We start from the raw sequence: 17,844 nt of genomic DNA, 5'->3' as shown, positions 1-17,844 counted from the left end.
TTGTTTTGCAGAACATGATGGCCCTTTCTGAATTATACTGATGCAGACTTGTCAGCTATACTGTTCAGGGCCTTTGTGTAGCCATGAGGGTTGTGTCTGGCGGTCTGGGGTGCAATAGGGGAAGAATTCTGAACAAATATGGGTTTACTTACTAATGAGTCATAGAGATGTACAACATGGAAACAGACCCTTTGGTCCAACCTGTCCATGCCGACCAGATAATCCAACCCAATCTAGTCCCACCTGCCAGCACCCGGCCCATATCCCTCCAAACCCTTCCTATTCATATACCCATCCAAATGCCTCTTAAATGTTGCAATTGTACCAGCCTCCACCAGTTCCTCTGGCAGCTCATTCCATACGCACACCATCCTCTGTGTGAAAATGTTGTCCCTTAGGTCTCTTTTATGTCTTTCCCCTCTCACCCTAAACCTATGCCCTCTAGTTCTGGGACTCCCCGACCCCAGGGAAAAGACTTTGTCCATTTATCCTATCCATGCCTCTCATAATTTCGTAAACCTCTATAAGGTCACCCCTCAGCCTCCGATGCTCCAGGGAAAACAGCCCCAGCCTGCTCAGCCTCTCCCTATAATTCAGATCCTCTAACCCTGACAACATCCTTGTAAATCTTTTCTGAACCCTTTCAAGTTTCACAGCATCTTTCTGATAGGAAGGAGATCAGAATTGCACGCAATATTCCAACAGTGGCCTAACCAATGTCCTGTACATACTTTCTGCATTTTAAAACAAAAGCACTAGTCTTGCTATTAAGTACAGAATTATTGACTGGCAACTTTCTGCAAGAGTTGAGTTGGACAGTCATATTCCTGATTCTGATCTGCAGTCCTCACTTTCTCCTTCAGAGTCATATTAAGCCAGTGCTGTTGAGTCCATCTCACTCACTCACTCTCACACACACACACACACACACACACACACACACACACACAATAACTTATCCTCTTCCTTTCCAAATCATCTCAGACATGTATGAACACCATGAGTGAATCCCAGATATTACCCACAAGGTTTACCCTTAGACTTTCCACTATCAACACTAGTGTCCCCTGAGGGAGGAGGGGGAGGAAGAAAGGTGGGGCGGAACCTTCTTGCCAAGGGTGGGCGGGGCCTTCTGGCCACGGGGGGCCCTGCCCCTCCCCCCGCGGCCATCTTTGTGAGGGGAACCCGCAAACGCTAACGTGGCTCAGGACAGACACTTACCTTCCTCCCGGAGCGTTTTCTCGCCGCCTCAACGGGTTCGACGCGGAACCGGTCACCGTTGGCCAGCCGGCGCCTGGAGTCGTGCCGTTCGGCGGAAGCGAGTGCCCTGCCCTCTCCCCGCAGCCGCTGGCGGTCTCCATGTTTGTGAGGGGCACCGTGGGCTCCAGGAGCGTCAATTTAACACCCGGCGTCAGACAGAGAGAGAGAGACAGACAGTGTGTGGGGAAAGAGGAAGACTTGTTCTGTTTTGTTTTGTTTGATTCACAGCGGCACCGCTCGGTGAGGTGGGGGGGGGTGTTTTGTCGTCGCTGCTGCCGTTGGCAGTTGATCTTTGACCCGGATGTGACGGTGGCGCCGGAAGTCAGCGGTGCTGGTTGAATGGGCCGAGCGGCCGGTGGGGCCCGGGGACTGTGACCGTGTCTCTGTCTCTGTGTGTGTTCGTGTCCCTGTGTGTGTGAGACCCGGGCCGGGGCCCAGTCAACATGGAGCTCGGCTCTTCAAGGAGTTGAACAATTCAAAACAACAACAACCAGAAAAGGGGACGGTTCCAGGCGGGATTCCGAATCCGCGGCGGCGGCGGGGCCTCCGTTAGTGACCGATCGGCCCCTCTCTCCCCTCCCCGCCCCCCCCGATACCTCACACTCCTACCCACCCCCAGTTACCCCAGACTCCCTCCCCCTCTCCCGTCAAATTTCCCAAACTCCCTCTTGCCCCACCCCCTAGACCCCCCCAATCTTCCAAATAACCAGTCTCCCCTCCCCATTGCCAGACTCCCCCCTCAAATATTCACACTCTTTCTCCCCCAAATATCTAGACTCTCCCTCCCCCAAATACCCCAGACTCCCCCTCCTCTAAATCCCCAGACTCCCCCCTACTCTCTCCCCCAAATACCCCAGACTCTTGCCCTCTTCCCCCAAATACCCCAGACTGTCTCCTCATAACGTGCACCCGTCTTTCTCCGAATATCCCAGGCTCTTTTTTTCCCTGCACCCCAGATACACCTCCTCCCGCCCACCCAAATATCCTGTCCTGTCCCTTCTTTACACCCCCACTACCCCATCCCACATCCACCAAACTTCCAAAACCCTTCACCCCTTCCTACCCCCCCACACCAAAACGCTCCAGCTCCATCCTTCTCCCTGTCCCCCCGCCTCAGCATCCTAGATCTCTTCCCTTGCCCAAACACTCCTCCAAACCCGAATTCAGCTCTGTTCCCCTCCCCTCACCCCCAAACCTCCTTTCCTCAATCTGCATTTCCCACACTTGCCAACTTCCTCCCTCCCCATCCCAAAACAAACCTTGCCCCCTCTCTCTCCTTCCACCACTTAGCCTGTATTTCACTGCTGCACTCCCCTTTCTCCCCCAATCTCTCTCTCTCTCTCTGTAGCGTGCTCCCCACCCCCTTTCCCCAGGGCAGGATGGATGACCTCAGCACCATCAGCCTTCTCTCCTTGGCCATGCTAATCGGCTGTTACGTGGCAGGCACGATCCCTTTGGCATTCAACTTCTCTGAGGTAAGCAGAGGGCCTGGCTGTCTTCTCACTCCATGCACCATTCACTGCTGTTTAACTCTCTCCTCTCTCTTCTCTCTCCACTGCTTTTTCAAGGCTGCTTCGCTGTCCTATATCTTTGTGAAAGTGTTTAATTTCATAAAATCAATCTGGTTAATTATCTCCTAGTTTAGGAGATATTACCTACCCGGTTTCAGTATAACGTGTAATTAACAAAGGTTTTGTTCCTTTTTCGAACTGGTATGTTGTGACAGTTCTGCCTTTACCTATAACTCTTCTGCAACTAAGACTGGGTGGGCCACGTAAAGAGTTTACTGGATTATAACGAGGGTGCTAGAAACCTGGTTGGAAACACTGTTAAATTCTAAGGAACTGTGGCCGAAGGAATTCACAAGCAACAAAGCATAGTTTGCTTTTTGATTTGAAACCAGTTTTGAGCTTACAGTTAAGTAGATTTAATCTTTGTCCGACTGACTCAAAATGCACTCAGTCCCTTACATGATAGTGAAACACCTCCACATGTTTGTATGGTGGTATGTGTACATGTGCCTTTGAACCTTTTATATTTGCGACCGTGGGCTAAAATGGCATCAGAAATTAGGAACCTGGATATTCGTATTTGAATGCCGTTCAGTTACATTTACCCTTTGTCCAAATCGAACTTCAGCTTGGCTTCCCTTTTTGTCTTGGTGCTGCACTTTGTTGAAGTATCGTACTTGAAGTATTGGTATAGACGTGTGCATGTTTGCATTGTCCTGAACTGCTAAACTAGTGAGATGTGCTTCAAAGTGTGGGTATTGATACTTGGCTTGTAACACCTTGTACAGTCAAATAGTGTGCTGGCTTCAGTGTTCAGCTGTTTGGATGTAGTTCCAGCACTTGTGTCCTACTGACAGTTTCACTCACTGGAAGTGAGGTGGCAGCATTTTCTTACAACAGTACGTTATTTAAAATAACAAAGGAGAAACCTGCTCAGTTTTTAGAGCTTCTAGTGGAATTGTGGGGCCACGATCACTTTTTTTTAGATATTTTTATTGAAAAGGAAGATTTTTAAGATTTTTGACACAATTACAAAAATAATGCAAACTAGTGTATTCCACTTTACAATATAATAACAACACCAATATAAAATTTTTTAAAAAACTAACTATTAACCTATTGTACAAACTACCAAACCATAAAATAGGTTAGATTCGATTCCCTACAGTGTGGAAACAGGCCTTTCAGCCCAACCAGTCCACACAGACCTTCCAAAGGGTAACCCACCCAGACCCATTTCCCTCTGACTATCCCACTTAACGCTACAGGCAATTTTAGCATGGTCAATTCACCTGACCTGCACATCTTTGGTCCAGAGCACTCGGGGAAACCCGCGCAGACACGGGGAGAATGTGCAAACTCCAGACAGTCGCCCGAAGCTGGAATCGATGGATATCATACGTTACTAACGATACACAAGAAGGTAAATAAATAACTAGATACAGGCTCAAAATAGGTTTATATCAAGTGATAACAAAAAACCCATATTTATATGAGCTTCCTCCTCCCAGGGGCCCCCGAACCAGCCGGAACCATTACCATGGCTAAGCAAAAACCCTGGACAATATGGCCGAAATATCTGTGTCGGTGTAGTTCAAAAAGGGCTGCCATGTTCTATAAAATAATTCTGTTTTTTGGTGCACCATATTTGTGAGGAAGTCAAAGGCGATATATTCCATGACTACCCTGTGCCAGTTTGAAAGTCCCGGGAGACCTTCGAATACCCAATTCACTAAAGTATTTTTCCTCACACAAAAGGAAAGGATAATAAATAATTTCTTCCTGTATACGCCCGGAGAGGGAAAATTTGGGGAGCCCAAAAGTAATCCCATCTCCATACCTAAAATCTTTGCCAAGACATTCGCTACTCTGTCCCAGTACCGGTGGATCTTGTGGCATGTCCATAGACAATTCATGAGAGTGCGAACTTCAGTTTTACATTTAGGACACATTGGGGATGCTTCTGCCTTGAACTTTGCGAGTCGTTCAGGTGCCACGTGAGCCACGTGAAGCATCTTCAATCGAGTAGCCTGGGTTCTGTTACAGATAGAGATCTTCCTGGCATTTTCCCAGACGTCCTTCCACATTTCTAAAGAGATTTCCAACTCTAATTCTTGATTCCAGATTTTATATAACTGTTCCATGTCCTTCGATACCTTATTGCATAATAGGTGGTAGAGAGTTCTGACTGGAGGGCAGACCCATTGGCCAAAGCACTCTCCTTTCCCTGTCCGGTTTATAAGGATTGACTATCCGTGTGGTCGTCTTCTGTATAAAGTCTCGCAATTGAAAATACCAAAAGAGGTCCTCGATGGGCAGTCCAAACTTCTGGCGCAGCTGCTGGAAGGACATCATGACCTCCCCATCAACAGGTCTCCCGAACAGGAGAAACCTCTGGACTCCCAAGTTTTGAAAGTAGTACCAGTCAGCCCTGGCTGGAAACCTGATGTTCCCACTGTAGGGGAATAAGGGGAGGGTTTTTACAGGTTACCCTCATCTTGTTGCATTATCCTCCAGGCTTTGATTGTATTTACTGCAATAGGGTTTTTAACTATAGTCCGTAGTAACCGTCACCTTGTGCATAAATAGTAGATTGATGAGGGGATATTTTGCTTGGGAAGTCTCAATATCTAACCTGGAGCCCAGTTACAAGTTACAAGTGGAGTTCCGCAGGGATCAGTTCTGGGTCCTCTGCTGTTTGTAATTTTTATTAATGACTTGGATGAGGGAGTCGAAGGGTGGGTCAGTAAATTTGCAGATGATACGAAGATTGGTGGAGTTGTGGACAGTGAGGAGGGCTGTTGTTGGCTGCAAAGGGACTTTGATATGATGCAGAGCTGGGCTGAGGAGTGGCAGATGGAATTCAACCCTGTCAAGTGTGAGGCTGTCCATTTTGGAAGAACAAATAAGAATGCGGAATACAGGGTTAACGGTAGGGCTCTTAGGAAGGTGGAGGAACAGAGGGATCTTGGGGTCTATGTTCATAGCTCTTTGAAAGTTGCCACTCAGGTGGATAGAGCTTGTAAGAAGGCCTATGGTGTATTAGCGTTCATTAGGAGAGGGATTGAATTCAAGAGTCGTGAAACGATGTTGCAGCTGTACAGGACTTTGGTAAGGCCACATTTGGAGGACTGTGTGCAGTTCTGGTCGCCTCACTTTAGGAAAGATGTGGAAGCTTTGGAGAGGGTGCAGAGAAGATTTACCAGGATATTGCCTGGAATGGAGAATAGGTCGTACGAGGACAGGTTGAGAGTTCTCGGCCTTTTCTCGTTGGAACGGCGAAGGATGAGGGGTGACTTGATAGAGGTTTATAAGATGATCAGGGGAATAGATAGAGTAGACAGTCAGAAACTTTTTCCCCGGGTACAACAGAGTGTTACAAAGGAACATAAATTTAAGGTGAAGGGTGGAAGGTATAGGGGAGATGTCAGGGATGGGTTCTTTACCCAGAGAGTGGTGGGGGCATGGAATGCGCTGCCTGTGGGAGTGGTAGAGTCAGAATCATTGACGACCTTTAAGCGGCAATTGGATAGGTACATGGATGTGTGCTTAATCTAGGATAGATGTTCGGCACAACATCGTGGGCCGAAGGGCCTGTTCTGTGCTGTATTGTTCTATGTTCTATAACCAGATTGAGTCTCTTGTGACCCACAATCGATCAGCTACAAAAGATAATAGGGAGCTCAGTTGGTACCCCCTGAAATCCGGGAAGTCCAGTCCTCCCCTTGTTTGTGGGAGCTGCAACTTTTCTAATTTAATAAGGGGCCATTCGACTCCAAATAAAGGAGCCGAACTAACCGTAAAGCTTACACAACGCCTGTCTCGACAGCATCAGGGGGAGCATTCTCATAGGGTATAAGAGACGGGGTCGGATAGTCATCTTAACGAAGGCCACTCTGCCTAGCCAAGATATTGGGGTGAACTTCCCAGCGTTGAAGGTTCTGCCTTATTTTCTCTAATAAGTGTGCGGAATTGGTTTTATATAGCTGACCAAATACCGGAGTAATGAAAATCCCCAAGTACAGAAAACCTTCTCGTGGCCACCGAAAGGGAAAGCAAGATTCATCCAGAAAATTGGATATACTGGCAAGGCCTTCCAATGGCATGGCCTCCGATTTCACAAAACTGATTTTGTAACCTGAAAACATACCACTTGAATTAAGCGGGACACTGATGTCAAAGGATCACTTAAGAAAAGGACATCATCCACATAGAGAGTAAATTTGTGCTTGCCTGATCCAACCTCTGGAACTGTTATTTTAGGGTCAGTTCATATAGCTTCTGCCAGTGGTTCGATCACTAGTGTAAATAATGTGAGAGAGGACATCCCTGGTGACAGCCTCTGCCAATGCAAAAGCTATCTGAACTTAGACCATTGGTGATCATCATATAATACTGAAACCCATTTAGTAAAGACCTCTCCAATACCAAACCGTTTCAGCATATAGAAAAAATATGACCATTCTACCCGATCGAATGCCTTCTAGGGAGACAACTAAACCCGGTATGGCTCCCTGCTGGCAGGCTTATACCGTATTTAAGACCCTTCTAATGTTATTAGTTGACCTGTGGCCCTTTATCAACCCCTACTGGTCCTCTTTCATCATGAATGGTAAAACCCTCTCCAATCTTAATGCTAACATTTTTGAGAGAAGTTTAAAATCCACATTTAATAAAGATATGGGTCCATATGCAGAGCAGTCTTCTGGGGCCTTGCTCTTCTTAAGGATGAGAGAAATATTTGCTTCTCTCAGTGAAGGTGGGATGCAGCCCTGACTATATGAACAGTTTTTTATATATGTTTATGTGTTGCCCGGCCAGTTTCCTTATAAATTTTTTATCGAACTTAGCCTGGAATCCATCTGGTCCAGGCGCTTTGCCACTCTGAAGCTGCCTCACCACCTCCTAGGTTGTCGGGGGGGCATTTAAGATCGACACCTGCTCCGAGGTTAGGCCCAGGAGGGCCAAATTTTTAAAGAAAGACTCCACCTTCCTAGTTCTATCCTCTCAGTCCTGTGACTTACACAATTCAGAATAGAACTTTCTAAAGGCTGCATTGATCATTTTACGATCACAAGTCAGGGTACCAGCACACACTCTAATAGACATAATGGCTTGGGGAGCCTTTTTTCTTTCTGGCAAGGTATGTTAGATACCTGCCAGGCTTGTCACCGTATTCAAATAATCTCTGCTTTGCAAATACCTCCCTGTTTGCTGTTTGGGTAAGTGCGATATTCACGGCTGCCCTAAGGGCTGTGAACCTCTGTAGCTTAGTGATGGAGGGCCTATCAGCATACACAGTTTCAGCTGCCTTCAGGCATGCCTTGAGCAGACCCTGTTGCTCTCCCTTTTGTCTTGTCCGGGTCGCAGAATATGAGCTAACCAAGCCTCGCACGTATGTCTTAGCAGTCTTCCACGTCGTCGAAGGGTTACTGGCCGTGCCGGAGTTGATATCCCGGAAGGTTTTAAATTCCTGCGAGAAATATTTCATGAACTTGCTATCCTTCAGTAAGAAAGGGTCCATACGCCAATGTCGGGGACCTATCCCATCATCACTAGTATTAACTTCCATGTATACTGCAGCGTGATCAGAAGTAGTTATATTACCTCTTTTACAGGACAATATCAAGTTCAAAAGGGTCAAGGAGACAAAGAACATGTTGATTCTGGTATGGCACTTGCGTGGGTTAGAATAGAAAGTAAAGTCTCTACCCTCAGGGTAGAGACCCCTCCACACATCTATCAGCCTTAGCTCCCTGTTCAGATCCGCCAGTTGCCTAAATCTCAGACATGTCCGCAGAGCTCCTAGGTATCCTATCCGTCTCTGGGTCAATGATACAATTAAAATCTTCCCCCATAATTGTGTGCGGACCCTGAGAGCCACCAACTTCGAGAACGCTTCTGTTACAAATTTAAAAGGGTGTGCTAGGGGGTAATAAAGATTCAAAATCCTGTATTCCTCTCTATATATTAGGGCTTTAATCAATATATATATCGTCCAGACTCATCTTTTATCTGGCTTAGCATTTGGAAGGGAAGATTCTTCTGAATAAGGATGGCTACTCCCCTACTTTGTGAGCTGAAAGGTGAAAAGAACACCTGGCCAAACCCACCCTGTCGCAGCTTCGAGCGCTCCTTATCATAGATGTGTCTCCTGTAAAAGATCGGCATTAACCTTTTTTTAAGACTTTATAATATATTTTTCCTCTTGATTGGTGAGTGGCTCCCCTTGATATTCCAGGTGCACCAACTAAACGAATGGCTAGCCATGATCGTCCAGGCAGCCCCGAGATCCCTCAGGAGGAAGAACCCCACCCAAAAGACATTGAATACAGATGAAAAACAATTCACATATTAAAAAAAACTCTTTAAAACAGTTAAATCGAAACTATTAAGAACTACTCCTGAATAAAAATAACAGAAAGCATATTTAAAAGGAGTCTTTCCCCCTTACTCACAGGGGGCACTGCTACCTTCCAATAACCCCACCATAAACCTTTCCCAGCTAGGGCCCTGCCCTCGGCCCAGGCATTACAAAATGGAGTAAATAAATTATTAAACAGGAGTTAAAAGGGTGACCCCCCCCCCCCACACGATCACTTAGATACGCTTAACAAAACAACATAGGAAAGAAATATGTAAGATTACAAAATTACAATCCCAGCCAGTATTAAGCAACTAAATAAGAAAAAAATCCCACTCGGAGACATCCCCCAATAACCAAACCACACAAGCTATAGATAGGAGACCAAAGAAAGAATAAGGAACAAGCCCCGCCCACCCCCAGGGAAAGATGGAGAAAGGAAGGTAGATAGACAAGTGGGGGGAGGGGGGGTGGTGCAAATAAAGTAATTATCCATACAGTTCAAGTCTATTTGAGAGCATCCAGGAATTCTTTTACTTTCTCCAGTGATCCAAAGTTATATTCAGATCCTCCATGGCTGAGGCGCAGCGTTGCCGGATATTGCATGCAGTATTGAATATCTAAGTCTCTTAGACACTTCACGTTGTTGAATGCCCTCCTCTTGCAGACCACGAAAGTCCTGAAACAACATTATCTTGGAGCCCTTGTACATCATGGCATGGGGACCCTTCCCCAAGACTCTGGAGGCCTCCAGCAGCATTTTTTTTTCCCTGTAACATTGAAGTCAAACTGGGACCGGGCGGGGGAGTTGGTCCGACCCGGCTGGCGCACAGCAACCCAGTGAGTCCGCTCAACCCACACTCGGCTCATCTCCGACTCCAATTTCAGTCTTTGTGGGAGTCATTGCTCCAGGAAATCCACAAGCTGGCCTTACTCCTCTCGTTCGGGAAGGCCCAGCAACTGAATGTTTTTCCGGCGACCTCGATTTTCATTGCTATGCCCCTCTAGGTTCCGGATTCGCCACTCCAGAGCCCTGACCTGACCCACGGATGACTCAGCAGCAATCTCCAAGGCTGCGGCCTGTTGCTCCGCCCCTCCGACACGCTGCCCGAGTTTCTCAATCTCTTGGTCATGCTGCAGAAGCATGACTGAGATCAACTCCTGCCTGGACCGAGGCTCCTGGATGGGCGCGTCGATCTTCTCTTGGAGTTTAACGAACTCCAAGATCAGGCTCACCTCTGCAGGTCGGCCCCATGGAGGGGGTCGGTTAGTCATTTTAAAAAACACCAAACTGTTAAATTTGATGCAAAATGGCCAAGAGTGCTGGGCAAAAGCTATTTTAAGTCATTTAACAGGTGAAGTGAGGGTGGGCACCCCACTTTGCCGGAGTCTTGGGCACAGCTCTGTAGACTCGGAGCTGCTGGGTCGCCGCCATTTTGATTCTCCGGCCATGATCATTTACTAATGGCTTGGATGGGGAAAGTGAATGTATGTAGCCGGGTTTGTGGATGACACAAACGTAGGTGGGAAGGCAAGTGGTGAGAATAACCTCGTCTACAGATATATAATATATAGTTGAGTAAGTGGGCAAAAAGCTGGAATATAATATGGGAAAATGTGTATTTGTGCAATTTTGTAGGAAGGACAGAAGGACTGAGCATTATTTAAATGGATAAAGAACCGCAGATAGCTGCAACAACAGAGAGGTTTTGGAGTCCCTGAGCATAAATCTTTAGCAAGCTAGTAAAAAAAAAGTTCCAGAAATCGAGAAGGTAATTTGAATGGAGTATATAAAGGTAGGAAAGTATCGGTAAAACTATGTCATGAACTAGTCAGACCACAGCTGGAATACTGTCACTAGTTTTGGGCTAAAGGTACTGGCACTGAAGGTAGTTCGTAGAGAAGGTTTGCTGGGCTGGAATCTTTAGGAAGATGTGAAAGATTTCAACAGTCTGAAGTGACTGTTGAGTAGGCTTGGGCCTACACACATTGGACTTCAGACAAATGAGAAGTGAAGCATGCACAATTCTTGGACTTGGCTGGGTAGATGTAGAAAGGTTGAGTGTGTGGTGCTGGAAAAGCACCATTCCTGATGAAGGGCTTATGCCCGAAACGTTGATTCTTCTGCTCCTTGGATGCTGCCTGACCTGCTGCGCTTTTCCAGCAACACACTCTTCGGCTCTGATCTCTAGCATCTGCAGTCCACACTTTCGCCTCGGTGTAGAAAGGTTGTTCCCCCTTGTTTACGACCAGAGGCATAATCTCGAGAGTAAGAGTTGAGGAAGAATTCCTTCAGAGGGCAATGAACCTGTGGAATTCTTTAATGCGGAAGACTATAGAAGCTGGGTCGTTAAGTGGGTTCAAGGCTGAGAAAGGCAGATTTTTAATCAGTAAGGGAATCAAGGATTCTAGGGACAAGCAGGAAAGTGGAGTTATGGATTAGAAAATCAGGTGTGATTTTGTTGACTGACAGAGCAGACATGAATGCCCTGCCTCTCCTTTGTCTTGTGCTGTTTTAACTTTGAAGCAATTTTCAAAAAGGTAAATTGAAGTTCTTCAGTCGGAAATCAGTTGCAGGCTCTGAATCGACTTTAACTTGGGCTGAAAGGAAAACTATTCTTCTATAATGTTAGCATTATAGACATGGTCATTGTTTTGTTGGCCAGCGTGCGTTACTCTTAAACTGAATAGCTTTCTCTGCTATTTCAGAGAGCAGTGAATAGTCAATCACACTTGTGTATTTGGAGTCATGTGTGGGCCAGACTGGGTAAATTTGACCGATTTCCTTCCCTAAAGAAAATCAGTGAAACGGATTTCATGTTTACAATGTAAAATCCTAGAGCTGTACAGCATGGAAACAGATCTTTCGGTCCAACTTGTCTATGCCAACCAGATATCCTAAATTAATCTAATCCCATTTGTCAGCGCTTGGCCCATGTCCCCCTCAATGCCTTTTAAATGTTGTCTCCGTCATTTCCTCTGGCAGCCCATTCCATACATATGTGAAACAATCTGATGGTTACGCAGAGTGGTCACTAGATCGTCTTAGATTTTCTTAAAAATTCAAAACCAACTTGAGCTCATGTGCCCAGAACATTTTTCAGGTGCTTTGGATTGCTAAGTTCAGCGACATACCACTGTACTCCTTTTACATCTTTACAATGAAGAGAGTGGGCCAGGGATAGTTTACCTATCTGAATGAAGCCTTCTCTCATTTTCCTTGAGAGCTACACCAGTAATGCATGTATTGTGCCAGTCCCTGCAAATCCCAATCTGTTGAAAATTGTGTTCTTTTCCTGTTGTTTTAATCAAGCTGTTTGGATGTGTTATGACACCCCTCCATGACTTCACATCCTGAGGTGGAATTTGAACTTCTGGCTCAGCAGCAGGGATGTTATCACTGTGCCCCAAGAGCCTTTGATACATAATTCTTTGGGTTAACTGAAGATGTCAGATGTTTGCCACAACATTGATTCTTTCCAGTCTGACCAAAGGAATCTGTCTGTCAGGTATAATGTCTAGCTCGTGGTATCTGGTAAAGTGCTTTCTATGCCATGATATTGTCATGCTCTTTGTGGTTTATCTGCAACTGAAATAAATGTTTAGTTGGCTTTAAAGTGCGTTCAGAGGACTGGTCACATCATTAGCATTGCTATGTTTTTGAAGCAATTAGAGGTTATTTTAGGCTGTGGAAAAATCTAAACAGTGCAAATGTTGAAATGTATTTCTCACTGCACAATCATTTCCACATCAACACTGATAAACACCAAAAATAACACTATTTTAAATGTAACCTTACTGACTCAGGATTGTGACTGACCTTTAACTAGTCTCTAAAATGGCCCTAGCAATCCACTCAGTTCAAGAACAGTTAGAGAGGGACAGCAAATGCTGACCTTGCCAGCGAGACCCATTTCCTGCAATTTTTTTTAGAAATGGAATATTGGAGAGAGAGGACAACTGGGAAGGTTAGGGATCCTGTTATTGTGCTGGTAAGGAAGAGGGCTCAATTTATAATGCAACATCCCACCAATGCTCAACGGGCTGAGTGGTTCAATGAACACCTAGACTCTGATCTTCAAGATCTAGTGAGGTTCACTAGGTTGCTTCTGGGGTTGAGGGGGTTGGCTTATGAGGAGAGACTGAATAGATTGCGATTATATTCATTGGAATTCAGAAGATTGAGGGGTGATCTTTATAGAAACGTATAAAATTATGAAGGGAATAGATAAGATAGAAGTAGAGAGGTTGCTTACATTGGTAGGTCAGACTAGGACATGAGGGTATAGCCTCTAGATTAGAGGCCACAGATATAGGACTGATGCTCCTTCAGTAACTGTTTTTAAAACTAAGTTTTTTTTTTGAACAATGAAGGAATTAAGGGATACGGTGAGAGGGCAGGTAAGTGGAGCTGAGTCCATGAAATGATCAGCCATGGTCTTATTGAATGGCGGAGCAGGCTTGAGGGGCCGGACGGCCTACTCCTGCTCCTAGTCCCTATGTACCTGCTTTGATAGGATCCGAAGACTGAACCATTGTTAGGTTAGTGTTTGAATCTTCATACCTTACCCAGCTTTCTCTTTAAGGGAGCAGTGATTTCTGCCAAATTCACTGTGTAGCAAAGTATCCCATGCTCCAGTAACCCTAGTAAAAGGGTTTCTGTGTCAAAAACTCTTTGAAGTAAAAACATTGATGAAAATAGTGAGGTAGACATTGTATATCTAGACTTTCCAGAGATGTCCAGTGAAGTGCCACACAACAAACGTATGTGGAAAAGAGGGGTACCGAAGCTGTGTTTCCGAGCTGGTGTTAGGGTTTGAGACAATTCCCAGGGGCTGGAGACAAATGTGCAGTGGGACTTGGGAGGGTTCTGACATTGCGATCCAATTATTACGTATGCAGTATTAGAAAAGAGAGAGGTTCCGCATTATCGGTGTTGAAATAACAGTTGATATTAAGACAAGTGATGTGCCACAGTTGTAGCACGTGAGAGTTCTTGCTTGATCCAGGGCAAACATCTGCAATAAATGTTTGATGTTCAAGCAGCTTTGACTCAGTTCCACCTCCAGCTCATAAAACTACAACCACTGTGACATACCAAAGAAGGAGGAGAGCACCATCTCTCTGTACCAGGCAACAGTAACATCTTTAGATAGGATCTTATTGTCAGTGATCAGGGACAGGACTGTGTGACTGAGGCAAGCAAGGGGTCCCAGGGCACAGGAGCCTCTGCCTTTTGCATATGAATATACACAGTGAAGCAGTAGACCATTTGACCCCTTGAGTCATCTGTTTTTAATAAGGTAACAATTGACCTGTTTGTGTTTAGTATTCCATATTCCTGTCTATTCCCCCAACCCTGCATTCCCTGCTTCGCAAGAATCTATCCATCTGTCTTAAAAATACTCAATGACCCCACTTCCATCAGCACCGAAAGCAGGATTCCAAAGTCTCTCAACTAAGAGGCAAGATCTGGAGGAGCTGGTATTGGATTGGGGTGGGCAAAGTTTAAAAATCACGCTACACCAGGTTATAGTCTAACAGGTCTATTTGGGCGCACTAGCTTTCAAGGCGCAGCCTCTTCACCAGGTGGTTGTGGGACATGACCATATGACGCAAGATTTATAGCAAAAGGGTTACACTGTCATGGAGCTGTAATGATATATTCAACAACTTTGGTTAAAAATCATACAACACCAAGTTACAGTTCTTAAACAAATTTAGATTGAGTCTTTCATCTTTTAGAATGGGAAGTGCTGTTTTAGGTTCTTTAATATATAAATCCCAGAATTACATTCTCAGTGGCATCAGCTTATCTAATAATAGGTGTTATCTCAGCTCAGACAATGCATTAAATGGGTGAAGGTAAAGTCTGTATCAACGTTGAGTCAATTCTATTCCTAAAGTGGGGCTTATAGAATCTTAGTTGGGTGTTTGCGAGCTTTACAAAGATTTGTAGCTCAGGTTGAAGTTCTGGTTTTAGGTTTGCTCACTGAGCTGGAAGGTTCATTTCCATGAAAACTAACCTTCCAGCTCAGTGAGCAAACCTATTCCCTTCCATGGGTTTATACAGTTTTTGAATAAGATAAAATGTAATCCTGCGAATACAAATTCACCCCATAAACTTTTATGTGTGCGCATGCAGGAGAGACATTGTGTGTGTGTGTGGGTGTGAGTGCATGTGGAAGTGTGTGTATGTGGATGAGTGTTGGGGTGCAAGCCTGTGAGAGGGTGTGTGTGGGGGGGTGCATGTATGTGCGTATGAGAGAGAGCTTGTTACGAGAGAGGGTCTGCTTGAGTATATGTCAGAGTGTGTGTGTGCATGTGTGAGAGAGAGAGTGTATAGTGCAGTGGGGTCACCTGTAGTGTGACATAAACCCAAGGATCCAGGTGAGGCCTTCCCATGGGTATCAGCCTCTGCTCGGCCACTTTGCATTATTGCTCATCCTGAAGTTTGCCTTGGAGGATGGTCACCTGGAGGTCCAAGGCCGAATGTCTTGGACTGCTGAAATGTTCTCCCGACTGGGAAGGGACACTCCTGCCTGGTGTTTGTTGTGCATTGTCCACTCATCAGTTGTCTTGGCCTCTGCTCGCTCTCACCAATGCACTATGCCTCAGGGTGTCTTGCCTGCAGCGAATGAGATAGATAACATTGGCTGAGTCACATGAGTACCTGCCGCATGCATGGTGGGAGGTGTAATGGTGGTATCTGTGTCGACACTCTGACACGTCTTGCAGTGGCTGCTGTGACAGGGTTTTATGGTGTTGTGGTTGATGTTACCCAGTAGGCTGGGCAGTTTGCTGCGAACAATGATCTGTTTGAAGTTTGGTGGTTTAAAGGCGAGAAGTAGAGGCATGGGGAAGAGCTTGGTGAGGTGCTCATCCTCATCGATAATGCATTGCCGGCTGCGAAGGACATGGCATCGTTGTTCAGCTCCTGGGAAGTATTGGACAACCAAGAGAAAAAGAAGACCCCCCTCTGTCCTCAAATATGTCGGCTGTTCCTAACTTTTAAACAGTGCCTCCGGTTCTGAGCTCACCCACAGCAGGAGCCATTTCCATGGCAACCATTTGAGAACATTCAGAATTTTCTGCACTTCAATTAATTCACCCCTTCTTTTAAATTCTACTGGAAACAAACCAGTCTGTCTAATCTTTTATCTGAGACAACCTGCTTGTTCCAGTCTGATCCTCAGAACCACCCCAAACATATTTTTATCCATCCTTAAGTGAGGAGATCAAAACTGCACGCAGCGTTAGAGATGTTGTCTCTCGAATGTCCTGGAGCATATAACATCTTTTTATTTCAGCTCCTCTTGTAAGAGAACTAGCAGCCTATAACTCCTCTTGATTATCGAGAAAGTGAGGACTGCAGATGCTGGAGATCAGAGTCGAGAGTGTGGTGCTGGAAAAGCACAGCAGGTCAGGCAGCATCCGAGGGGCAGGAGAATCGATGTTTAGGGCATATGGAATCCTGATGAAGGGCTTATGCCCGAAACATCGACTCTCCTGCTCCTCGATGCTGCCTGACCAGTTGTGCTTTTCCAGCACCACACTCTCTGCTCCTCTTGATTATGTGCTATACCTACGTACTATTTGTAAGTTATGCATCAAAACATATAAATCCTTCTGCACCCTTGATCTCTGCAGTCATCCTCTACAACTCTCCAAAAGGTATGGAGGTCTTTTTATTGAGATGCATAAGTTCCTGAGGGGACTTGGCCAGGTGGGTGCAAAAAAGCTGTTTTCACTTGAGATACTTTAGAACTAAGGATCATAGTTTAAAAGTAAAGGGTCACCCATTTAAGACTGAGACGAGGAAACTTTTTTTTTCTCTGAAGGCTGAAAGTCTTTGGAATTCCCTTTTTCAAAAGGCAGTGGATGCAGAATTGTCAAATATTTTTCAGGTAGAGGTAGATAGATCCCTGATTACCATGGGCATGAAAGGCTATCAGTGATAGACACGATGTAGAGATGAGGAGGTCAAAATCAGATGAGCTTTTTTTAATTACTTAGTGTGGAAACAGGCCCTTTGGCCCAACAAGTCCACACTGACCCGCCGAAGCGCAACCCACCCAGACCCACTCCCCTACACCTAACACTACGGGCAATTTAGCATGGCCAATTCACCTAACCTGCACATCTTTGGATGGGAGGAAATCGGAGCACCCGGAGGAAACCCACGCAGACACGGGGAGAATGTGCAAACTCCACACAGTCAGTCGCCTGAGGCGGGAATTGAACCCGGGTCTCTGGCACTGTAGTCTTATTGAATAATAGAACAGGTTTAACCGGCTGAGTGGGTTATTCCTGTTTCTTGCTCATATGTTCATTTAAACATGATAGGCTAGCTCATCAATATAATCCTGACAATGTTCCCATTCTCCACTATTGTTGTGCCTATTCTAATCATCTCTACAGACATTGAGTGATGTATTCTAACTGAAGAGCACATCTTTCGGTTCTTCTGAGGAACTCTCTTATCATAACTGCACTTTTCAGAGTAGGTTTTACACTAGCAGTAATACATTTATTGTTGCCTGTCCATGCAATATTTATAGGCAATGTTAGTAATGGGCGAAAATGCCTCTCAAAAATATAGCCTTCTGAACATATACATTTTATTTCAGTTTGTAAATATGCGTAAGATTGTGAGTAGACCAGTCAGCTCATTGATCCTAGAATGTGGTACTGGAAAAGCACAGCAGT

General features: G+C 45.4%; 1 protein-coding gene across 1 annotated transcript in view; it reads left to right on the top strand.

Moving 5' to 3' along the window:
* Positions 1-1,586: 1,586 nt before the first annotated feature.
* The window catches only part of slc39a9 (solute carrier family 39 member 9), a 46,037-nt gene continuing 29,779 nt past the window's right edge, over positions 1,587-17,844 (top strand). The window contains exon 1 of the mRNA XM_060828660.1: positions 1,587-2,735. Coding sequence (XP_060684643.1) covers positions 2,640-2,735 — 96 coding nt within the window. The 5' untranslated portion in view covers positions 1,587-2,639. The remainder of the gene's footprint in view (positions 2,736-17,844) is intronic.

The sequence above is a fragment of the Hemiscyllium ocellatum genome, chromosome 8 (genome assembly GCF_020745735.1).
Source record: "Hemiscyllium ocellatum isolate sHemOce1 chromosome 8, sHemOce1.pat.X.cur, whole genome shotgun sequence".
In the NCBI taxonomy this organism is placed as follows: Eukaryota; Metazoa; Chordata; class Chondrichthyes; order Orectolobiformes; family Hemiscylliidae; genus Hemiscyllium; species Hemiscyllium ocellatum.
The sequence above is the reverse complement of the archived record's forward strand: the minus strand, read 5'-3'. Positions and strand labels throughout refer to the sequence as shown.